The following is a 26381-nucleotide window of genomic DNA, read 5'->3' on the forward strand; positions in this document are numbered from 1 at the left end:
GTCAGTCTTTCTTTAAGTGTTATCCACAGCTAAAAAGCAACTACATATCATTTCCTGCCTTTTCCTTCCCTTTGCTTGGTTTCCCAGCACATATGCAAAGTTCCCAAGTCCCATGATCCGCTCTTCTTTCTCTCTCTACTCTTCTTCTACACTCTCCCACTGAAAAGTGATAACTGGCAGGTGTTTACGGCAGGGACATCCCCAACACTGGACTATCAAACTGAAAGCATGTACACAAGGTGGCTGACATCAGCATCTCCATCAGATGGCAGCCAGTGCTGGATCTGAGCTTGGGGATTGGACCTCACAAGCATCTAATACTGCAGTGGAGTGCTAAGCCTGTCTGCCATTCGTGCCCAGGCTTCTGGCATACCAGGGTCGCTAGATCTTAGATCCCTTTCACCATCCACAAAAGAGCCCCTGGAAGAGAAAAACTCTGATCAAATCCTAAATAAAAATGAAAAAGGAACACCCCTTTCCTTTCCTGCATCAACGCTGACTTGAAAACCTGACCCTTACTTACTCTTGCATAATTATCAGAAGAGGCTCACAATTGCCATGAGAGAGAGTACATTCCAGTGTAGGCCCTAGGGATCTTTATTAACGTGCTCATTTACCTAGTAAGATATTTACACGAAATGAGCTGCTTCTCAGAATTGCAAAGTTCCCACAGGGAAAGATGTTAGGACTGACCGCCGTTAGCCACAGCAGCAAGAATCGAGGACCTAATTTAAGTCCTGTTGAACTTTCAATTGAAAGTTTTTTATTATTAGGATTCCAAATCCCAGGCCAGGCTGTGTTTCAGTTTGAGACAGCCAAATATAAGAACAACTTGGCCTTATGCCTCTTTTTCAAAGAACTTTATTCCCTCAGCCCCAGGTTCAGAATTTGATAACATGTTTTCTATGGACTTTTTTCCTCTTTACATCAAACAATATTAAAGAGAAAAAATAGGGGAAAAATGCTAATTACCCCCATATGTATACTCGGATATGGCCAAGTGGAATTACTCACGTTTTCCTTAAACACACACTGTGGTTCCCGATCTCCACACATGTGGGCACAGATCCTCCTGCAAAGCCCTCCTCAGTCTCTGCCTGTCAGAATCCCACCCATTTTTTTAAAGCCCACCCAAATGTCTCTTCCTCTGTGTGGCCTGCTCTCGTCACCCCAGTCAAAAATAATATTGCTTCCTCTAATATTGCTCTTGTGTCTTCCTTGAGGCCCCTTTCACATAAGGCCTGTGTTATATGCTTTTGCATAACTTCTCTATTGATCCCAGGCAGCTTGGCAACAGCAGCATTGCGTGGATCTGCATCTCTACAATGATTCCTGGCAGTGTCTTAAATGTGAGAGGTACTTCAAAAGTACTTTACTTCTGGGTGATTAAAAATTGGAGAAGTGGAAAATTTAAAGGGGTAGATACTTAACAAACACACTTGTGCTCTTGCCTCTGCCAGTCTCATCTGTGAGAGCTCTCAACTTCCCATGCAGAAGGGGCCTGGAGCGTATTTACTTAGGGCCTTAAAGCACTTGAAGTTCACTTTTCACTGGAAAAGCTTTATTTATTTCTCTGTAATGAAGGGTGGTAATTTATCCTAAGCGGTTTATGCTTATTTGAAGTAGTTTTTCATTTGTTTCTCACATCCATCTTTTAGCTGCCTTGGAGAAGGCGAGTGTGCTTTCTCTAACCCTTACAACCAGAAAGATTGATTTCCTATGCCCAGGGCTTATTTTTCTTCTGCTGCCCTTCCTCTTCCCTCTCTCTTTTCCTTTGAACTCTTTCAGTGAGTGCTGCTTCTCGGGGCTTAGTCAGCTCAGAGGCAGGGCAGTACTCGCATTGCCTTCCTGCATTGTGTGGGGATCAGAGAGGCTGGACCTGCCTCTCTCCGGGGCTTGGGGCCGACTGTGGACCGTCCCATCTCCTGTCTTCCTCTGATTGGCTCTGCGAGGTCACGTGAGGCCGGGGGTTGGAATTCTGAGTTGTGGCTTTTGGCACTCCTTTTTCTTTTTAAAAATCGCTGGGTCTGCTGAGCTCTGCTGGGCTGGATGCCTCGCTCTGTAACTGAGACTGAAGGCAGACGGAAACAGCCACAGGGCAGACTGAGGGCAAAAGAAAATCTGCCGGGATGTTCAGTCAGGGACCCAGGACCCCAGCTTCAGGTTGCTACTATCTAAATGCCATGACACCTGAGGGCCAGGAGATGTATTTGCGATTTGATCAGACTGCGAGACGCTCTCCTTACAGGATGAGCCGGATTCTAGCACGCCATCAGCTAGTGACTAAAATTCAACAAGGTGAGTCGCCGGTAGTGGAAGGCTGTTGCTAATTCTGGTTTCTGTTGGCTCTCTTTCATGCTAACCCAGTTTTTAAAATTATTGTTTTCACTTTACAACATACGGATTTCTATGCCAAGCTGCGCATACCTTTCAGAAATAACTTAAGGCTGCCGTTTCAAGCAAACAGTGACAGCACTTAGCTGCCACATAACTCAACATAAAGTCCACAAAAAACTTCACGGTAGGACAGTGAATCATAAATTTCCAAGACTTATGTGTCTCTACAGAATAAATGAGACAGGTTTCCTCAGTATGTATTTTAGGAGCTTTTCATTTTTAAACGTGACAAGTTCCACACACTCTGTCGCATTTAAAACTTGGACACTTGTTTATTTAATTAGGAGAGGGTGGGAAACTAACTTCCACCCTGACTAGATTCTTTAGAGCACTCTTAGTGACAGGAGAAAGTTAAAATTCTATTCCTAAGGGCCTTGGGCTGACAACCAGTGTCACATTCTCTGCCTATTTGTACGTTTATGTCAGCAGTTGCCACTGATTTGTTGATACTGTTTTTCTGGTAAAGGATAAGTGTCTGCTAATGTCAAAGCAAATCTTGTGACAGAAGCACCAGCTTTATAAGGCAGAGAGGAGAGGATATTGATTACAAGTTGTTACGTGTTCCTTTTTATTCTCAGGGGGGAAAAAAATCACTAACACTCATCATTCTCCAAAAATAGTTTAAAACATGCGCTTTATCTTAGGATAGGTTTGTAGAAAGTAGAAAGGTGAACATTCCTAAGAAACTTCTGTTGCCCATTTAAAAGACACACACACATACTACACATGTACAATAAGTTTATGAAGTTTATAACCACCCCCTCCCAGACTTCTAAACAACTAAATTATTATATTGGTGATACATAAGTTGACCAGGATATTCTAGAGCCATTATAAAAGTACAATTTCCACTTAAATAAATAAGTTTAAGATTATATTGAATTTTAGAGGGGAAGTTGGGGTTTGTAATCATGAAAATCTTATTGTAATGTTTCCAAAAGGAACAATATGTATTCTAGTGAGCAGCATTTGATGAGATTGTTTCCTTGGAAATTAGGATTTGTTTTTAAAGGTTCAGGAACTGGTTATGTGTGAAGGATACTGGTCCTACATACCGGTCTGATTTCAGGAAGGATATTATGTCATTCCATAAACTCTGTGTGCATGTCTTGATTGAATAGAAACAAAAGTAATTATTTCCCTGTGGCTTGATTTAAAAATACACTAGGCTTATAATAAAAACCAGCTCCATTTTAGTTTTAGAGATTTCTGACAATGGTGCTTTACCAGACGTCATCATCATTATGGACATAGGGGCTCAATAGATGTTTGGTGATGATTTGTAGTCTGTACTCTGAATGTTCCTCAGCATGCTTATGAAGTGTATTGTGTTAGAAACATTGCATACAAATAGTTTGAAATATCTTTGTAAATCTCCTTAAATGAATTTGCAATGATTGATTTCATTAAAAATTATATTCTTTCTGGAATGAAGATTGTTTTTCCGTTGAGGACTTGAAGTTATGAACACATGCATGATCATTGAAAATGTATTCTGTGTCTGTGTTTCATTTTGCCTAATTAGAAAATTTGAGCATACTCACTTTTTTTAATACTGGGCAATGGAATGTTTGAAGCTAATGAATGCCTAAAAATTAAGTGACAGGATCATAGGGAAGCATGAAAGAATTCCAACAATCCAGTGGTTAGGAACTCATTATTTGTTAATAATGAGTTAATAATACAATGCACGATTGTGTCGTAAGACATTGAGAAAGCAGAAGCAAAATGATTTTACTGGGTTTACTGTATGAGTAGATTGGTTTACTGTAATAGAGAATAACAGTATATCACGTACTGCTCAGAGCACTTTATATATATTCCAATTCATTTTATCCTCAAAAAATAAATTCTTGTAGGTAAGTACTATTATTATACCCATTTTACAGGTGAGAAAACAGAAGTACATAGAGTTCAAATAACCTCTCCAAAGTTACATAGTAGGAGCTGGTATTTGAATGTTATCTTAGCTAGAGACCATGCTCAATAATACTCCAAACCATTTTTTAGTTTTTATAATGAGTGTTAAACTACTGAACCTATGGTTGATTTCTGGATTATATAATATTTCAATCTTTTCTACTCAGGGTACAGCAATGAACCATGTTACAGAATCACTGTGAGATTTCCAGTCAGGTCTTATTTCTCTAGTGGAAGCAAACTGCTATGTGTTTTACCTTCCTTGAGCAGTTAGTACCCAATAGTACACAATGTCAGGTTATTATACTAATGGCCCATAATCATTCAATTAAAGTTTATCAAGTGCATATTAAATTAATAACACCGATATTTTTTGTAACTCACATACTGGTATCTTGAAATGACAGCCACATCATTAAGATTGTTTACTCTGCTATAGATCTTTCAAGGAAGATTTAGCATTATATTAATATAATTTGGGGATCAACACTTACAGTCTTTCATGGCTGTTGGGAACAGTGCAAACAAGAGTAAGTTGCTCCTCAGTGACCTCATTACAGTGAGATAATCATTGAATGGCACAGACATGATTCAACAGCAGATCCACTCATGCGAGGGAAAAACAGGGAAGAGAAATAAAGGAATCTTTGATGATACATAGGATCAGAATTAGTTGCTCGAACTCAGGATGAATCTAAACTTGCTTCTCATAGGGTATGCTCCAAAATATACATGCATCATTTCTCTAGCCATCTTCTTAGTTCTGGAGTTTCAAGTCCAGTGAAAAAGAGAAGTGATGTTTAAAGTAGGGTGTTTTGCAGAGTGAAAGCTTATCACACAAGTCATACTGCCCATGATCCTTGCCCCACAATCTTGCTGAATCCATGGGGAAATTGTTATAGGGAGAGAGAATGAAAATTGTAATGGTCCTTATTTCCCTTACCGGCAGACTCTTGGAATGGACAAGAGGGAGGATACTGAGGAGGTGGAGGAAGAGTATGTTAGGCCATGGAAGGGGTGAATTGGGATCTTATGTCATTAGATGGTTACGATTTATTGGCTACATGTGCATCATGCTTAAAGTCTATACACACACATGTTACTCGGAAAATCCAAATTTAATCAAATGTATAAATGTGATTACTTGCTTTGTGAAAGAATTCATCATGCTTTTGAACTTAAAAAAATATTGTAATGCTTTAAACAGCATGATATGGACCAGACTGCAATAAAGTCCATTGAACTACAGAAAAAAAGAAGACAGGGATGCAGGCTCTATTTGGAAACTCTCTCATTCTTTTACCAGGCAAGTTTCAGAACTTCACTGGGCCTTCATTTCTTGATGAGAAAATGAGATGGTATGACTATGGTTCCCAAGGTCTTTCTGTAGTTGAGTCAATAACTCCTTGAACAAGAGTGTGTAACGCAGGGAAATTTAAACCTAAAGTAACAGAAGCCCAAAAGGAAACAGAGCAGCTGTCTAACGTGGAATAAATCAATGGCTTATAATTTTTCTACATCTTGTCAAGGAAATGGTAAGGTGGAAATCAGATTTTAGTTCTACTTCTGATGCTAATTAATTGTGTGATCTGAGGCAAGTCACAACTTCTCTGGGCATTCTTTTCTTCTTCCATAAAACAAAGAGTTTGGATTAAATAAATGTGAAGCTCCCATCCTCTCTAAAACTCCAGGATTCTGTGATCACAGGTTATTACTTTAAGAGAAAGATGATTCTTATTTACATTTTCCTTATTATGTCATTCAACATCTACCCGGACATACTTCTTTGATACCTGGTTAATGCTCTCATTATCAATTTAATAGGAACGTTAGGAGGTCCTGTCTTGTGGACTATTTAAATGTCAGTACAACCTATATTTATAAAGAAACCTGTAAAAACCTTTCTTTATCAGGAGTCCTGGACTGTAAAATGGAGTTATTGCAGTGCCTGGCTTATTGCAAGGACCGTAGGGATCCGAGAGTGTTAATGTAGGTGGATCCCCAAGCTCACAAAAGACCTCTTTTCTTGATAGTAAATGCAAAATGTGGAAATTTCACTACTAGGAGAATTAGTGAAAATTGATCTTTGCACATTCATTGACTTTTTACCTGACACTGTTTTTAGAGATAGCACTTGAGTTGAATTCAACTAGAGTGGAGTAAACTGCTTTTTTATGTTTGCAGGGAATGGAACTGGGCATTAGTGATGTATTCTCTCTCATTCCTCCATCAAGTCAAATGATATCTTGGGGATTTGCCCAACCTAAGTGGTGGCATTTCTCATCCCTGGTGTAGGAGACCTCCACCAACCGGGTAGCATCAGCCAAAGTTAAACAACCTTTTGTTCTTTTGGAATTGCCCTTTCTCTATGCTTAGCATTCTCCTTCTCAGCTACTTTCAGAAATGGAAGATGGATACACTGGCAGAAAGACAGGTGGGACACAGAAAACAGGGTAAGCACGCATCAGTTATGTGTTGCTCAAGTTCTTTAAAAAAAAACACACAAAACTGTCACAAATTCACATTTCATGAATCAGAGCCTCTTTCTATTCAGTGCTGGTGACTGAAGGGCCTGTACACAAAGGATACTGTTTAACCAGAAGTTACATGAAAATCGGTGAAGTGAATGAAGTCAACTAACTTTGACTAACATTTCAAAAATCATCACATAGTAAAAATATGAGCAGTCAAGAAATAAGTACTAGAAAGAAATTAGCAAAGAGCAATATGCTTATACACATATAACACTTGAGAGTTGCTTAGCTGCACTTCACTGCTTTTATTGGTTCTGAATTTATAGACACCGATCCCAGATGCAGGCAATTGCCAAATCTGGATTTTGTGACATTAGTTTAAGTGAACAGAGATTCATTTTTCTCGTTATCTTCCCCCCCGCACTATAATCAGTGCTTTAATTATTAGTAAATTTGGGACACTGGTCAACTTTTATAAAACAGGATTCCCCATTTCCCTAACAACCTAATCATGGCCGATTTAGAAGCACAAGTTAGAAAAAAAATCACCACTAGTGGTCTGAGCAATATCAATTGATGGCCCAGACAAATTTAGAAAGAGAGAAAATGACAAGTGGGTTTTAGTAAACTTCCTATATAATGGAAAATAAATGGAAATTCAGTGAAAACATATCATTAAGAGGGATGTGCTCTGTCTCTACATTTCATTAGCTATGAGAACAAGGTGCTGAGACTAGGGAAGAAGACATAAGAAGACAACCATGCGTTTTGCACACCAGATATTTGAAAGAAATGAGGATCACATAACAATCATTTTCTATCTCGTTGGGCAATCTGAATATGATTTTGGTGTGGGTAAAGACATTATGTATTAATTTACATTCTATCTCATTACCTAAAGGATTTGAGGTAGTTTAGAGAAGAAGATACAACGCAGTTAAAAAAAGATAAATCTGGTGAAAAGAAAAATGTAGGTCAATTAATAAGATAAAACTAGGAAGAGATATTATATAAAAATTTACAACGTAAGGCCCTGAATAATTATTAAAAGCAGGCTGCAGATTTAGCTTGAGCCTTCCTAATCTAAGAAAAGAGGAAAACGTGATCAGGGAAGATTTGCCATGTCCATAAGGTAAAAACATACCAGCACAACTTTCCCTGGGGCTTGATATTTGGGAGAATTTTCTCCTAAGGACTTGATATACAAGAGCAGTTTCTCATAAAAAATCCCATAAAGAGACTACAAGCCATAGTCGATGGTGCTTTTAAACATTTCTATAGTGAAATCAATAGCAAATCTCTTATAGCATCCTGCAGTGGAAGTGGGAGCATAATAACAAATTATAATTCAGTAAAAATATTTGAGGATGGGGTGGACGGATCAAAGCAAGGAGGTTCAGTAGGTAATCCTCTGATTCTCTGGCTTAATCTAGAAATAGCATGGAAACTGTCTAGAGACAATTTCTCTATGTCTCATTCTCAGAACTCTAGTTACATGGATGGTTGGATAGATGGAGAGATAGATAGATAGATAGATAGATAGATAGATAGATAGATAGGCAGGAGGAAAATATGTCTGTGGTTAAGTAATTTGGGGAAATACTGCATCCTCCTTCCCTTCTTGGAAATTCACATTTATGAAAGGCTCAGAGAAATCCTGCAGAAAGTAATTTAACTTTGTTTAAACTGACATATTTCCATATTTCATCATGAAACCATTTTGTACTGGATACCAGGAAGTGACATCATGTAAAATCAATGTTCCCTGGGGAACACATTTTGGAAAGTCTGGTTTAGGAAAGTGGAGGGCTGGTGGTCCATTCAGATAATTCTCTTTGAACATATTTCTTGAATGAATTGATAATTTGAGATTGTATCTTATAGAGTAACATTGCAAGTATTCTGTTTTCAAATAAGGCCAGCTCCATATACCTTAAAAATCTACTGGGTTAAGGCAGGATGGATATCTTTTATGAAAATTAACAACCAAAGGAAGATCCTAACCTGATTAAGTGCCCTCCGCACATTTGCCCATCAGAAAACTGAAGGAGTAGGTATATGGGCAGAGTTAATCATTATAATAAAAAGAATACAAGCAATCTTCAAGTAACCCTATAAGATAGGTACTGCTGGGCCAGGAGAAAGAAATGATTACTTTTTAGCTCTGGATCTACGATAAAGCCAAAGTCCTAGTTGAGTTCCAAAGGGGTCGGAAGTTACAGCAGCTAATTCAGAATATTCCATTACTGCTGGAAAGTGGAGTCACAGCCCCACAGGAAAGAAACAGGAAACTATTTAGGAGTCTCAAATTCTCCCTGGCTGTAGGTGATGGGAGAGGTGGACTCCTGTAAGCTCAAACTTTGATGGGTGGCTCAGAGTCAGTTTCTGACTTGAAGGGCCAAACGTATCCTTGGTTACATAAAGTCTCCCTTGGAACGACAGAGTAAAGTTAACTGATAGATAATAGGTCATTTTTGTTAGTAAAATCTGTTTGGTCTAGTTGTATAAGCAACTTACCAAGTTTCCCATGAAGACTACAAATATTCTTAAGGTATTTTTCCTCCTGCTGGCAAAGAGATAACAAATTAGCATTTGCATTATGACTGATGCTTTTTGAGAGAAATCCACAGAATATCTAAAAGCTGCAACAGAATACATGGAGAATTAGCCATACTGTGTAGCTCAAATCCCCATGTTGTAAAGTCACACAGGGCCAGAGCAATCACTGTAGAATGGTGCAGTCTAGGGCAAGGCAGACACACAGATTACTATGAAAATTTATACACTATTGTTTGAAAAGACATGAATTCTCTTTTTTAGAGAAGCTTAGGATCAAAAGGAATTTAAATGGAATGGTTGGAAAATAACTTAAAATTACAGAACATGCTAATGCTGTTAGAAAAAGGAAATCAATAGAAAAAAATCCGAAATGTCTGGCTAGACTCTCAAATGACTTCCCTCACAAGCCATAGGAATCCTGGTAATTTCAAAGGTCTGACAGAGGCAGAGCTGATTAAAATACCAGTGATTTGCATTGCCTTGTCTCTAACATTCTGATAAAACACTAGAGTGAAACAGTGTAGAGGAGAGAGAGGAGATTGTAAAGGGATTCCGCAGTCACCAAGTAACTAATTTACATATCAGCATTTTGAGCTGAAGAAGGCATTCTCTTCCTGCATTCCAAGTCTCCTCTTACTGGTAATTTTGAAAATCATGCATATGGATGACAAGAACCTTGGATTAGTATTCAATCTCTATAAGTGAACAGTAGCATTTCACATGCATTTGTATTCACCAAATGACAAACTGGAAAAAAATACGATAGTCATAAAATCATATTTTCCTCTGAAGGTTTTACTACCTCCAAATCATTTATAATAGTTAAAATTACTGTAAGAAATAAGAAGGATTTACAATTCCAATGACAATGATATTCCAACCATTCTCACCTAAATAAGACTAGAGTTCTTAGTAGAGGAATTTATATCTCTCCGAAATGCTTTGAAGGACACAATACATTTCCTGCTAAATGCATTTCTCAAAATAGAGAATGAAATCCATTGCAAGGTATAACTTGGAGGACCATGTGTTGTGTATAATAATTTCTTATTAATCAAATTGCCTTCACTACTACATTGATCTCTTTGGGTAGGAGAGTCTGCTACCACCCTTTCCCTGCACTTTCCTATTTTCACTGTTAGTATTCCATTCTCTCTGCTGTGCTTTTAGGAGGAAGGTCTACGGCAGATAAAGCTGCTTAGATGTTTTTATTACTGGCTTCCTAGAAGAAGGAGGGGAAAAAATCTTGGCCAGAAAGAAGGGAAATCAGTCTTGCAGGATATCTTGAAGAAGACCTCAAAAGAATTTCAGGGACTGAGTTTATCATCTGTTGGTCCCAATACTGAGTGTGATGTAATTCCACATTTGAATTCTTATGTATTATCACTGGCCAGGGCAGCCAATCCATTGGAATTGCTTGGAACAGTCATGAAATGGTAGCACAAAGCATTAGAGAGATGGGTATGTGTTTCTTGCCTTCTTCTAGGACAATCTTCCAGGAGTTATTCTGTTGATGGTTGATGAAATCTGTATTCTTTGGGGCAAGTAATTGAAACATGTTGATTGAATTTCAAGAAACACTTTCTGCTCTTGATCGTGGGATCAAGAATGTCCTAGGGACACTGTTCATTTAACCTAAACTTTAAACTTTCTACACCTACTACTGAAACAATTGGAGGCCTTTGGAGTCATGCAGCTTGAGTTTAAACTTCAGCTCTATATCTCTCTAGCAGAGTGACCTTGGCCAAGTTACTTAACGTTTCTAAGCTTCAGTTCTTCTGCGGGCAAAAAGGAGCTAGTAATAGCCACTATCTCATAGTTATTGCAATAAGTGAGAGAATACAATTAAACACAGAACACAGTGCCTGGCACATACTAAGTGCTCAATATAAGAAAATATATCAATATTTATATTAAACAAACATCCATGTACATAGGGCCCTTCAAGGTATTGTATCAGCAAACAAAGAGTAAATTATGTACTATATACCAAGTTTACTAAGGCAGGCATACCTCTCGCCACATTTTTTGTGTCCTCAAAAAGTATCCACCACAAAACCTGAAACAAAAGGTGGGGTTTTTTGTTGTTGCTGTTGTTCTTTTGTTTTTTATCTTAAGCTGTAATGAAAACCATTGTCGTTCCCAAGTGTGGTTTCCTGGGCACAGCAGTTATTCTTAGTTGCTCTGAACTGACCTAAAGTGATGGGTTTAGGCCACATTTCAACTCATAAAGATAAATAGCAAAGTCTGTTGATCCCCACCTTCTGCCAATAAAAGAGGCAGGAAATGTTCCCAGCTCTGGGAATGACTTGCTGGTAAACTGTAAAGCTGAGAGAGGGCAGCAGTGCTGGAGGAAAGGGGGCTGTGCTCTCAGTAGGCTGGAGTGAAAGGCCAGGTAGGCTATCAGTGTGTGAGGGTGGGAGCAAGGCCCTAGACCAGCCTCATTAGCCAGTAATAGAGGGTTATGTCTATATATCTGATGGTTTTTATCTATAATGTCTGAGTTCCCCTCTCAACATGTTGTGATTTTTCTAAACTGAGAACTTAACTTTGAGATTTTTCTTAATTTTGTAGAAACTTTCCAGTATTACAGTGGTCTTTGCTTAGAGGAGTTCATAGAAAAGAAATGCTGTAAAATGTCGATAAACTTTCTAATGATCAGTTGGCAATTTAAAAACTAATCACTCTGTTTCTCGAACTAATTCAAGCAAATTATTTAAGAAGCTTTCATTGCCCATTTCCTCTAAGGATTTCATTCCTTTTCATTCAGGAATATTCTTCATATTGTTGAATTCCTCTGCTGTGAAAGACTGCATATGGATATGAAATTAACATTTGTTGAAATTTGTCCTTCAAGTTGAATGGACTAAATCAACGTGGATTCTTTTGCTTCATTTATTTATGGAATATATGTAGTCTTAGGTCCTCCTCCATTTTTGTGCCCCCCAGCCAACAAAGAGTAGAAACATTAGTTAGTCCAGTCTTTTTATATCATGACAAACGTTAATCTTGAACTTAGTAAAAGCCTTGTTTTATAAGATAAAATATTTGATGTTTGCGTATGGCATCCTGGAAACCCTGAAAAGCTATTTTAACAGTAATGCCTTCACTGGTAGAATGTGTGACATTTTGTGGAGCCACTCCATATGGATTATCTTTTTGAATATGAGTGTAAGATAGTACTGATCATCTTGGATTAGGAAGCTGTGTTCCCTAGAATCTTTCAGAGATCTGACAAATGCATATGCAAGCTTTCGTACTTTGAGACGTTTCTAGTCTCCGTTCCCTAAGTTGTTCCTTTGGAAGTGGATTTTCACTTGGTTTTGCTGTATGGAAAAGTACATTTCCCTGAGTAGACTCTATAGATACGTATAGGCTCACTTGGTCGAATAAGGAAACTTGGCAGTGAGCAATACGGTTGTCAAACATTAACTAACTGGTAGAGTAGAGATGGTTTCAGAGTCCAACTTTTTCCTTTCCCCCTTCCACATAGAGTAAAATTAATTCCTCACCTCCAGCTTTACAATTCAGTTTCTGACAGAGCCATTCAATTTCTGTTTCATGTGACGCTTCTCCTCTCACTTTTGTGTCCATCTCCCATCGTTGGTCACTTTAGCAGAACTGGCCCTGGACGCTGTAGCTTCTGTTCTGTGAAGCCTGGTGCTTTGTTCTGTAAGGCAGGAATGACGTGGAATTGAGACAGGTTCTTTTCAGCTCTTAACTGTCAGTCGTGCTTCCTCCTGGCTGCTGGAGCCTATGCAGCTGTGTCTAGAGGTGCAGGCAAGCCATACCTCCTGGGCTGGGGCAGAACTTTTCCACTGGGTCACCCAAGTGAAAAGAAGAGTGAAAGTTGGGGTTTGTCATGGAGAGGCAAAATAATGTATCAAAATTTCTGTGCACTTGGGTCAAATATTTGGGTCTGGGGATTGATGATTTGACTTTTTATAAATTTTATGCCACAAATTTTAGCTCTTGAAAAGTTTACAAGATTTTTAAAACACTGACAGCATACTTATACCTGCTCTTATTGAGGGTTCCCTATTATGTACCAGGGACTGTTTTCGGCACTGCATTTATTGCTATTTTATTTAATTTCCATGAAGACTCGAGAGTTAAATTTACTCATCTGGAAAATAAACATAGTAAGGCCTAGCACTCAAGGTCTTATGATGTTCATTTTTCAGATGAGTAAACGAAAACTCAGAATGCTAAATAACTTTCCCAAAGTCCCCCAGCAAGTAGGTGGCAGAGCTGGAGTCTGAACTCAAGTCTGTGGTTCAGAAGCCTATGTCAGCTTACCACTGACAACACCAGCACCCTCATAATTATGTAAGCATGTCTATCTTGAATCCAAGCAAGGTGTTCTGTTTTTTGTCATCACTTTGGCCCTTCTCAGTCCTCCCTCTTCTCCCCCAGCAGTCCCTCAAGTTGCTGGAAGACTTTACCTCCAAAACCAGCAGCAATTCGTCGTGATCATCCTATATACTAACTACCCTCCCACCCCTCTCTTGAGGGTTGGCTGCTCTTCATCAAGGGCGCTTTGTCCAAAGTAAACAACACGGCAGCAGCATTTGGCCTTTGGTAAGGAGTCTAGCAAGGTTAGGTAGGAATAAGCATAACAGAGGGAAAGAACAAATTCCTCCGCCCCCAACCCCCTTTCCCTACTTCCGGACCCTGCAAAATGCTGCCCTTCTTCCTAGAAGGTGCTGGGGGTCGATGTCCATACTGCCCCAGGTTTCCCCAGGGCTCTTAGGGCCCCGGAGCTCAGCGGCTCATGTGATCTTCACCGTGGGCCTTTGCAAGTGAGAATCGAGATGGGAATTAGGTCAGACCTGCGGTGTTCTCTGGACTCTGGATCTTGAACTCATCAGTTCTATAGTGGAAGGAAAACATGTGTTAAGCCAGGATCTCCATTTGTGGAGAGAAGCCCTGGATGGAGCTTTTTTTTTTTTTTTCCAGATTTTGCAGTTTTGACCTCAGTCACGGTTGAGGCCTGCAGACCAGAATAGTCGCAGTTGTGCTCTGCCCTTGTACTGCACTTGTAGCTGGAGAACAGTAGTCAGTCAGAAGAAAATATCAATGTTCTGCCAACTTCTGCTGTTTGTGCAATTTTGCCAGAAGCCAAAACAGGATCGAAAATAATAAACAGACCTCCTCCCTTGTTGCATGACTATTTACATAAAGAGATTGATGAACTGACTGTGCTTGTGTGAGTGCTCAGGGCAGGGAGTTTTTAAGGAGAAAAGGTTAATTCTTTGGTAGTTGATTGGGATTTGAGCTTTTCCCAAATAATTGGGTTTTTAAAGAGATAACTCATAGTATAAATAGTGCTGCTTCTTCAATACAAGCAGGCTAAATCATGGATAAAACAACCGGACACATGAATTACATGCAGCTGTAAAACTTTGCAGGGAAAGTGAATCTTGAGAACAAAGGGCCAGCGTGAGTGTTAAGTAGAACAATGATGTCTCCAGTGGAAAGAGAAACCAAGCTTGGGGGACTGGAAGGCAGGAGGCCTGTTTCTAGGACACCTTTGTGTCCTGGGTGACCCTGAGGTCACCATCGAGGTGACCGTGTACCCTGGTGACCATGCATGCTTTTATTTAATCTCTCAGTGCCTCAGTTTCTTCATCTATCAAATGGGAATAATACCAGCTCCTGCTATTCAGTGATATTATCAAAAGAAAAAAGAATCGATGTGAAATTAATCCAGATAGAAGGCGTCATCCTCAGTTCTGTCGTGGCTAAGTGATGTCAGGGTACCTGTTAGGGACCTCTGGGCCTGAACACAGGAGCCATACAAAGCAAGCCCCAGCTCTTTAGTTCTCAATTGGACACGAAACATCACCACACTTGCTTCTCTTCCTTGAATAATAGTTTATATCACCCCTCATGGATATGGGAATAATGTGCCACTCTGTGGTCTTGTTTTGTTTTTAGTTGGTTCCCAAATAGACAAAGTATTCTAATTCTTACCTTTATTTTGTATTTTCTTTTTATGTATTTGATATGCTATGAGGGAATCTATGTAATTAATAAGGCTCATTTTAAACTCCACTTTCCCCTCTTATTTTTCTGCTATTCTGAGGTGTCGAGAATTTTACTTTGTGTTTTTTACTCAGCTAATGAATTTTGTTTCACCCTTAATGAATAATTTCCCATAATCATGAGCAGAATAAAATCTTTTGAAGTGAAAGATATTGTGTGATAAACTCGGGGACTTTGACAAATCGAAGCGTCATAGATCATATGCTTTCTTTGAGTTAAGAATCTCCAGTATAAATCAGGCTTCCTGCCAAGGCCAGTAGGCAGTGTGGACTGTCCTCTAGGCAGGATAGCCTGGTGTGGCTGTTGAGCTGGAGGCCTGCAAGAGCTTACTGTGATCACGGCGAACTGCCTGAGCCTGAGAGGCCTGAAGGAACCTGATGTCACCTGCCCAGATTATCTGATGAAGAAAGGATGTGCCCAGTGCTTTCGTGGGGCCTGGCCCAGCACAGCCTGGTCTGCAAAGCCTCAGGAAAGAAAGGTGAAAGGTGAAAGAACGCACACTTTACAAACATATCCCTTTAAGATGTTCGGGTTTTGTTCCATAGTGTTTTTTTTTTTAAAGCAATCCTTCCTCCCTTCCTTCCTTCCTCCCTCCCTCCCTCCCTCCTTCCCTTCCTTTCTTGGCTGTGTTGGGTCTTCGTTGCTGCACGCAGGCCTTCTCTAGTTGCAGCGAGCGAGGGCTACTCTTCATTGCGGTGCACGGGCTTCTCATTGTCGTGGCTTCTCTTGTTGCAGAGCACGGGCTCTAGGCGCTGCAGGCTTCAGTAGTTGTGGCACATGGGCTCAGTAGTTGTGGCTCGCGGGCTCTAGAGTACAGGCTCAGTAGTTGCGGTGCACGGACTTAGTTGCTCCACAACATGTGGGATCTTCCCGGACCAGGGCTCGAACCCATGTCCCCTGCCTTGGCAGGCAGATTCTTAACCACTGTGCCACCAGGGGAGTACCTGTTCCGTAGTTTTGATATCAGGTTTTTGTTTGTTTTGTTCTCAGTGTTTGAGTGTGCTGATGATGTTAGATTTCAGGAGGAAGGGCAATTACTAAGCTGAGACTGGTGTGAAAATCTTTTTGTTGAGCACTCTGTATGTGTGGTTATTACTTGAAAAGGCTGGGTGTCTTGAGTGCAGTGGCATTTGAGGGGGAACTTCATGAATGAAGGGGAAGGAGCTTGTTTGATGGAGAATAATCCAAGTGTGTGAAGGCTTCCCAAAACCTTTACTCCAGCAAAGCTGACCTGTAAGACGTTATTGACTTCTTTCTTGCATATGAGGCTAAGACTAACGTCTCTCCACCCCCACCCAGATTTGTGATGCTCTGAGTTTCTTTGCAGCCTTTGGCTTAGCAGAACACGTTTCTTGTTTATAGCTGTCTCTGCTCATTGATTAGCCATTTTAATGAATTATAATGTTTTGTGATTGTTGTTAATAACTTGACATGGGACTTAGGAAGTCTTCAGAGCCTTGATTTATGAGAGAAAGACTCTCTCAGACATCTTTCCTTTGGCTCCGGGAGGCTGTGCATTTTCTAAAACTCGTAGTTTGCAGATGCAATGTGCATTGAATGAAAACATGGGCTTTGGTGTTCTCTGGACCTGGGTTCAAATCCTAATTCCAGCGTGGATTGGCTGTGTGATCTTGAGCAAGTTCTATGAACTTTGTAAGCCTGTTTCCTCATTTAAAGTGGGAAGAAAAATAATTACGTCCACGGCCTGGAATGAAGTGTTGTCACACATGCAAAGTACTTATTGCAGAACCAAGCACTTACTCAGGGCTCAATATACATTCATCTGAAAAGGAAACAGAAAGGACACAAATAACCAGCAACATCGTCCATTACACTGTGGACTAACTCCTTGTGGAGAAGATAAAAAAATACCCAACTTTGGATAAATAATAAAGTGGAAGCTAAGGAAGGGCCCAATTGTAGTGGGTCTGAAATTAGAATGTCTCAAGTTTCCTCAGAGAAGAAAATGTATAACTACTGCAGCTAGGAAACTGCAATTTTAAACAAGGATTTTCCTAATCAAATGGAATTTACCTCTGAAAGCAGATAACTGTCAAACTCTGAGTATAATAGAAAGTATTTTTAGTCCTTAAAAATTACTCTTTAGCCTTAAAAGTTACTCATTAGACTACCCCATAAGTCCAGAATATGAACCTTAACTCTGGTATGAAGTTGATGGAAACATACCTAACTCTTAATATTTCAAGTCTAACTTCCCCAAATGAAGCACATCTGCCTTAGCAGTGCAGTCAGTTGGGACCTAATCACACATCCTCTGAACTATTCTCATAAGATGTGAGATAAGCCCAGAGGAAGTACATTATTCTGCCTTCACCCCACCCTCAAGTGTGCAGCCTGCTTTAAAGCCTAGAAGCAAAGAGACAACACAAGGAGCAGGAAAAGATATCTTCAAAGCCTAGAATCCCCTTGGCTTCTTTTCAAAGACAGTCTTTTAAGTCTTCTGTTTTTACTAAGTTTTGATAAACTCGAAACATTGAATCTTAACTTTGTTGTAACCCACTCAGCCAGCTTACAGAAAATGAAGTGCATTCATTCATTGTCTTTCCATTTTTGCATGAAGGGACACAGTCATTCATTCACTCACTCACTCACAAAGCCACTTCTGGAATACCTACTCTGTGCCAAGTGCAGGTGTTGGGATGTAACAACACGTTAAAACAAAATCCACACCACTGTTTAATGGGGGCTTTAAACTCAGAGTGTTAAAGGTGCGGGGATGGCATCCGTGCAGCGGGAGTGGAGACACAATGGCCAGAGTCTTTAGCTTTAGCTATTATTTTGTTGTTGTTCTCATGTTTTGGTGTTTCATTGCTTCAGCTTCCAGTCTTTTAGCAGAAGGCATCCATGCCTGGTATTACTGGGGGTGATTCTTACTAACTGTTGGGGAATCCTGGAGTTAAGACTTCATCCATTTTTGCCCCATCATTTCACCATGTGTCTTCCTTAGAATCTGAATAACTCATATCCCATCATCCAAGAGCATGGAATGCTCTCCCTCTGGCGAAAAGTGCATTGCTGATCTCCTCTGTTCTCAAAAAGTCAGGGCACATCATTTACAGAGAGCTTACCTCTCTGCTAACACTGCTACACTAGCATTTGTGCTCCCCCTGTAAGGATTAGAATGGTGGTGAATTTCTCATGAAATCAACTTTAGTAACATAGCAATAATTAACACAAATATTTAAGAAAGGCTACATTTTAGGAATGAATATCACTTCTTCTGCATCAGTTACACTAGTGGAGAACCTAACCTAGTCAGTATTTCAACAAATAATTGTTCAAAGTCGATTGCAAGATCTTTGTTGCTATTGAGTATGATGGAAAATTATATAAAACATGATCACTGCCCTCAAGGAGATTACAATTAAGTGAGATAAGACATATAAACTATCATTAATACCAACAGTTCAAGAGAGTGCGTGGTTCGATGACTAACGGATTATCAAAACATAGGTATTCATAAGAGTGCATTGTCAGCAGGACAGCAAGGTAAGGAAAAAAGGTTCTTGGGCCTGAGCTATGGAAAGTGGCTGTGCTTCCACTGGGCAAAAGTCAGAGGAACTTATTCTAAGTAGGACAACAGAATGAATTGAAAAGTATAATTTAAGTAATTAAGAATGTAGTCCATCCTACCGTATAGCACAGGGAACTATATTCAATATCTTGTAATAAGCCATAAAGTAAAAGAATATGAAAAAATATATATATGTATAACTAAATCACTTTGCTGCACACCAGAAGCGGCACACAACATTGTAAATCAGCTATATTTTAATTTAAAAAAAATGTACTCCAAATCTGGTGTAGGAAGTGAGATGGTAAGGTTGAAAAAGGAGTCTGAGGCCAGACTGCAGTGAATTTGAAAATTTTTTGATAGGTAATGGGGAGCTACTGAGGGAATTTGAGTAGAGAAGTAATTGGTTGAACAGTAGTTTAAAAAGATGAATAAGTGAATATGGGTTTGAAGTGGTCAGAATGAAAGTAGAGAGAGAGTAATAATCAAGGGACATGTGTTTTGTCCAGGCCCTGTCTAAACATGATAAATGACTGTCTCATTTAATCCTCATAATAGAAGGTACTGTTGGTGTTCCCATTTTAAAAGCTAAAATATTGAGGCCTAGAGAGATTAAAGTTACTTGTTCAAGTTAAACCCAAATAACTAGTAGAACTTGAACCCAGGGCTATCTGACTCTATCTTCTTCCACGGCTCAAGGGTTCCCCTTATAGTTTAGTTTTTTTTGTTACAGTGACTACCCAGAAAAATATCCCAAGTGATGGGGATTTTAACTGTGGCAATAAAGAAATGATAAACCTAGGATTTAGCTCCATAACTTTTCAGAATGGTAAAATATTTATATTCTTTTAAAACTTTAATGTTCCCAATTACTAATTTATCTCTTCATTCATTTGAATTTATTACTGTACCTTGTACTAGAGATTTTCATTCTATTTGGAGACACCTACCTGGTGATTGTATTATTAGTAATTCTTGCTCAGTAAATTCTGGGTCAACTTATGACAGAAGTTTCCCTGGATTTTAATTAAATTACTTGATGGAACTATACATGTTTTCTTTCTGCTTTAGCCATGATCCCTTTAAAAATTTATCGGTAAGGAATAAATAAAATTAAATACTAATATAAAATGAATTTAATATGTGTAGTAAGGAGATTTAAATTTTAAACCTCTAGACATTACAAATTGGCTTGATGATTTCATTTTTCAAAGAAAGGCTTTTCTAAGAGTATTATGTACCTAAATACAAATAAAATTTAGTTCCTGATTCTGGAAATGTGAATAAACCAAAACACTAGTCATATTGGGCCAATTGGCTGAAATAGTTTGAAACCAGAAGATTAATTTGTAGAGAAACCCAATAAACAAATGTCTCTATAGGACATGGGATCTTGTTGTTTATACCAAATTCTTAAGCAGCCAGTCATTATTTTATCAAAAAAGAGAATTTCAAATATGAACTGTTCCAGAAGTAATTTAAAGATGTTTAAATATTTTATGAAGTATGAAATCACACATACTTGCCTCAGGCAGGCTCCCCACTGGTATTGAATAAAAAATACTCATATAGTTTTTTTTATAAGAGCTATTAATATAAAGTTTTACTTCTCTGCCTGAATTGTAGTTCATATTCTGAATCTAGCCGCAGGTTAAATCGCAGTTAAATGAGGTGCCTAAAGAGCCCCCAGGGGACAGAGTTTGTATGCTTACTCGGATAAAGTGCAAATGATACTGAATTTTCTACTGTGCTCTAAAGCACACTTCTATTTTCTCAACACACTCTAGTCTCTTGACTCCTATTTAGAAAACAACTTATTACTATATCCCTCAAGTCCAGTGTACTTTTATCTTTCTTTATCAAGATTGCTATCTCTACACATAAGATGGGCAAAGGTCATGGTGAGTCAGGCAAAGTCTCTCTTCTTAGAAGGTCATGGCCACACTTATTCCCATGACCTCTCCCAAGAAGCAAAAACTAGAGGTCACTGCCCAAACTCTGGGTCAGTGCCAGCTTATTCTCTAGGACAGGCTGTTCCTGACCCAATAACCAGGTCCCGAAGGTTCATGGCTTCCCAAGGGAGCATCCTTCTTTCAAGGCTCACACATAGTGTTCTTGTCTGATAGTTATATGTAAATCTAGTTCTCCCTTTCTTGCTGATCAAGCTGCTCTGTACATGGGTAGCATGAGAGAAATCATAACTTCTGCAACTTTTATGTATCAAGATAGACTTCTAGATAGCACTGACAATATGTCTGACCTTAAGCTCTTCACCATGCCCAATGGCAGACTCATTCTCTGACTGTTTCTGATGTAAGCCCCAGCTGAGCCAATCCTACAAGACCCAAGTTCCCCAGTGAATACATTCATTGAGCAGCAGTGGTTGAACTTGGAGAAGTATAATACTGTTGCTGTGTAACAAACCACTCCAAACTTAGTGGCATTAAATAACCATTATTATGCTCATGGGTTCTGTGGGTCAGGAATTTGGAAAAGATACAGTAGAAATGGCTTGTCTCTGCTCCATGATGATTGTGACTTTAGCTGGAATAACTTGAAGGCTGGGGATGACTCAATGACTGGGCCCTGGAATCATCCAAAGCCTCATTCACTCCCAGGACTGGCTGCCTGACAGGTGGGGCCTCAGCAGAGGCTTCCAGCTGCTCTCTGTTTGGCGGCTTGGGCTTCCTCACAGCATGGAGACTGCCTTGCAAGGGTGAGCAAGGCAAAAGTGCATGCCTTTTCATGATACCCTTGGAGGTGGTATAGGGTCTCTTTTGCTGTATTCTGTTGGTCAACATAGTCATAAAGATCTGCCCAGGTTCAAGGGAAGGGGGCATTGGCCCACTACACGATGGGAGGAGGGCCAAAGAATTCACAGATATATTTTGTAACTCCAGTAAGATGTTTCACATTGGATAATTCTGGGTTTCTGCCATTCTTGCTGGCATGTGCCTGGCCTTTGACTGATTGATTCATTTCTCTGAATTGTACAACTGGAAGAAGCACTACAACTAGAGTCATCATGCAGTGTGCTTTTGCCCACAGGTGTGCAGAGTGCCTCGGTGACATTCCTATGTACACTGCATTGCACTAATCCTTTGGTTGTGATTGTATGAGTAGTTACAGGCATTGTTCTGTATATACATTAACTTGTTTAAGCCCTATAACCCTGTGCAAAGGAGAATATGCTTCCACCCATACTCCTTGCCCAGAATTAGAACAAACTCCAGAATCTCCAAGGTTTAGGGCTAGGGAAGAGTCTCCAGGTGAAGTCAAACAGTTCTCAATTTTATCCCAAACCCTGTTTTCCATGGACAGAACTCTGAGTTCTCTCATTTTACTCACAGCTCCTTTTTTTTTTAATTTTTTTTTATTGCTACCTTGAGTCCTTAGGGATAGAATTTAAGTTTCTGGGTGCTATTTTATTAAGAAATTAAAGAAGGACTTCCCTGGTGGCACAGTGGTTAAGAATCTGCCTGCCAATGCCGGGGACATGGGTTCGATCCCTGGTCCAGGAAGATCCCACATGCCGTGAAGCAACTAAGCCCGTGCGCCACAAGTACTGAGACTGTGCTCTAGAGCCTGTGCTCTGCAACAAGAGAAGCCACTGCAATGAGAAGCCCGCGCACCACCACAAAGAGTAGCCCCCGCTCACTGCAACTAGAGAAAGCCCGCGTGCAGCAACGAAGACCCAACGCAGCCAAAAATAAAAAAAAAGATAGTTTAAAGGAAAAAAAAAGAAGAAATTAAAGATGAGCTTTGTTTTTCACAGCAGTGGTCCTCAAGCAAGGGCAATTTTACCCTTCAGGGACAACTGGCAATATCTGGAGATATTTTGATTATTACAACTGTGGGTGGGTGCTAGTAGCTTGCAATAGACAGAGGCCAGGGATGCTGCTAAACATTCTACAATGCACAGGATAATCTCCCACACCAAAGAATTATCTGGCCCAAAATGTCAATACTGCCACTGCTGGGAAACCCTGCTTTACAAGGAATTTTTATAATCCCCCTTATAAAAATGAGGAAACTGGGCCTCAGAGGAGCTAATGACTTGCCCAAGATTCCACAACCAGTCAGTGATGGAGTCAGAATTTAGACACCCATCTTGAGATCCTCAGTTTCATGTTCTTACCTCCTGTTGGTACTTCAGCCAGCCTGGCACCTGCCTAGAGAGAGCAAACGTGAAAGCAGAAGTGGCTGTTCTCACTTTTCTCATGCCCTGGACGGTGTGAGGTATACCACACCTGTCGTAATGAGCCTAAATCCTGGTGATGGACATTGTGCTCCCATGTCTTCTTTACCCTTCAGGAGATGTGTGCAGTGCTCACACGGGCTTAGTTAAGACTATATAGGTTAAGGGGTGGGCGGGAGTTGTGCTCTAACCTCCCAGAAAGAGACTTGTAAACAACAACTGAAAAACTGGAGCACAGGATGCCCGTGTGCGTGTGTGTGTGTGTGTGTGTGTGTGTGTGTGTGTGTGTGTGTGTGTGGTCTGGGTGTGTTATGGGAGGGCAGTAAGATCTTATCTTACAATGACAAACAAACAGCTAATTACTTGTAATTTTGGAGATAATTGTTTTCTCATCCTGCAAACATGCCGAACAGGAAATTAATCTAAATCCCAGAAAGTTTGGATCATCTGCAGATTGTCAGAAAAGAAACACTCATTATGCCCCCAGAGCCCCCACCACATCCAAGCGACAAGCTGAAAACGGCAGCTGCGGCCCATGCCGCCTGCATCGTGCTAGGGCCCTGTGCTCATTGGTAACTGGAGAGAAAACAGCCCAGGGAGTCTGGCAAAGGCAGACTCCAAGCAGACAGGACACCTGGTTAATGCCACCCAATGCAGAGTGTCTGGCTGTGAGTCAGCCTTTCTGATGGACCCATTCATCACTTTGGATTCCATGTCAGTGCAAGAGCTGGCTTCACTCTGCCTTGGACAAATGAGTCTTCAGGTAATAGATGATGGTTAAAATGCCAGGCAAATGTGATCTGCAGTGGGAGACTCGGCCGTCTCTGCTCAGTCTCTGGCTTCCCAGCTTGAGGCAGTCTCTTTATTTCCAAAGGGGGGATAAATTCAACGCAGATTATTCTCCTAGATGAAGCATCTTCTGCTGTATCTTCTCACTGCTCATGGGCCAAGTTCACCAGGGAAAGGCTTCTCGGGGTGAGCAGTGGAACAAAGGACAAGTGGCCTGCCTTCCGAACTCAGGCAGTGCAGCCCGCCCAGACAGTGTTTTAACTGTTCTGGGAAGAATGAAGCATTCATAAGCCATTCCATTTTCAAGGAAAAAATTTCCTGTGACATTTTAATCCCCTTTTGTGCTGGAGCGTTTTTAGAGTTTTCTCCTGCCAGTCATCTCAAATGTTTTGTATCTCTCCCTCTTAGCTGAATTGCATATTATGAGCCATGACCCACAATAAAAAATAATGCCACTGTTATTGAATGAAAGTCTCGTTCTTTGGGTTATTCTGGGCTTTGGGTCAGCATATAAACGCTGACTTCTGAAAGTCCGAAGACGTTATCTGGCTGAGGCTTATGTGGGGAGAACAGAGTGAGCTATGAGATGAAAATGACCACCTGCGAGCTCCAATTTGGTTTATGTTTCTGTGGAATATTTTCTGTAAGTGATATGACTGGGTGCCATAGCATTTTTTCTAGCAGGAGATCTGGCCTATTTCTGCAGTCTCTTGTCTGCTTATGGAATTTTTGTAGATATTCTCTATCTAATTTAGGGTTTCTCAACCCCAGCACTATTGACATTTTTGGGGGCAGATAAGTCTTTCTTTTTATGGGGGCTATCTGGTGCATTGTGGGATGTTAAGAGGCATCTGTGGTTTCTACCCTGTAGGTACCAGAAGAGCCCTCCCCCCAAGTTGAGTAACAAAACTTGAAATGTCCGAAGTGTCTTCAGACGTTGCCATGTGTTCCTAAGGAAGCAAAATCACCATTGGTTGAGAACCACAGATCTAAGTTAAAAAATACCTAGATACGAGTGAATCCATCCCTTTGTTCATTCCTTTTACAAGTATCTCTTGAGTGCCTACTGTGTGACAGAATCTTCTTTGGAGACTGTAAGTTGCAAGATGAAGAGGTCATAATTATTGCCCTACAGGGACTTGCAAGGCAGACAAATTTTAATTTAAATAATTACGTCAGGAATGTACTCTAATAAAAATATACAGGATTCCACTTGGGAGTTCAGAGGAGGAAGTCTTAACTTTGATTTTAGTTACCAGACTTCCTGGAAATTCTTGATTCCACATTTATTCAGGAAATACCTTTAGTTTCAGGGGGGGAAAAATCCTGTTTACCAAGACATTATACTATTCAGAGTCTCAAAACCAAACCTGTGAATTCTTCTATAAATGTATTGATAAAGTAAATTTAGATCATCAAATATAGATAGAAAAATGCCCTAGTATCTGGACATAAACCAAGGTACGAAATATATACATGAGAACACCCGAATGATTCAACTGGCTGTCGGTGGTTCCGGGGCTAACGGAGCCCTGGGCTTCGGACGGTGTCCAATTGATCTCAGGAAGGTGTCTGCCCTGCTTTGAAGTCAGTTTTCAATCTTAGTTCAGTAGTAACAGGCTAAAGTGGATGTTTACACTGCTCTAGGCCTCAGATTTGATAGCATCCCCATAAAGCATGGAGGACTGAAAAATGAAACCAGAGTAAACCAGTCCCAACAACTGGAGCCGTGTTGGCCGTGGTTGGCCACTGGAGCTGGAGCATGGAGGGCAGTTCCTACTCCAGCTGGAAATCCGCCCTTTCTCTTTCCTTAAACAAGTGTGAAAGACGCTATTAAAAGTGATGGTTTTGAATGTAGGCAAATTTATATTTAAAATCAGGTGTATGTTTTAACTATGCAGAAGACAGTGTGATTTAATCCTTAAGGACACTGGCTGGGGAGTTAGAAAGACCTAGGGTAAAATTGGGGCTCTACCAGGACTAGCTGTTTGACCTTGGACAAATTATCTGATTCCACAGTGCCTCGGGTTCTTTGTAGAAATTGGAGTAATAACACCCACCTCAGAGGATAGCTATAAGAACTAGAGATGTTCAAAAAATACCTGATGTAGGGCTTCCCTGGTGGTGCAGTGGTTGAGGGTCCGCCTGCAGATGCAGGGGACGCGGGTTCGTGCCCCGGTCCGGGAAGATCCCACATGTTGCGGAGAGGCTGGGCCCGTGAGCCATGGCCGCTGAGCCTGCGCGTCCGGAGCCTGTGCTCCGCAACGGGAGAGGCCACAACAGTCAGAGGCCCGCGTACCGCAAAAAAAAAAAAAAAAATACCTGATGTAAGTGCTTGGCAAATAGGGTGGTGGCAGTCTTATAAGTAACACATTACTTGTCACCTCACACTGGTGTGCCTGTGACCCTGTGGTTGAAAAATATTTTAAAGATAGAAAAGAACAAAACCAGGAAGCTATTA

General features: G+C 40.3%; 1 protein-coding gene across 2 annotated transcripts in view; it reads left to right on the top strand.

The window, feature by feature from the left end:
- Positions 1-26381, top strand: part of STARD13 (StAR related lipid transfer domain containing 13) — a 222246-nt gene that overhangs the window by 48039 nt on the left and 147826 nt on the right. The window contains exon 1 of one of the 2 annotated variants that reach the window (XM_024755329.1): positions 2042-2298. The exons of the other annotated variant lie outside the window; for it this stretch is intronic. Within the exon in view, the coding sequence (XP_024611097.1) occupies positions 2130-2298 (169 nt within the window). The 5' untranslated portion in view covers positions 2042-2129. Of the gene's footprint in view, positions 1-2041; positions 2299-26381 lie in introns of those variants that run through there. 2 annotated transcript variants of the gene reach the window in all.

The sequence above is a fragment of the Neophocaena asiaeorientalis genome, unplaced genomic scaffold, assembly GCF_003031525.2.
Source record: "Neophocaena asiaeorientalis asiaeorientalis breed wild unplaced genomic scaffold, Neophocaena_asiaeorientalis_V1.1 scaffold59, whole genome shotgun sequence".
Taxonomy (NCBI): Eukaryota; Metazoa; Chordata; class Mammalia; order Artiodactyla; family Phocoenidae; genus Neophocaena; species Neophocaena asiaeorientalis.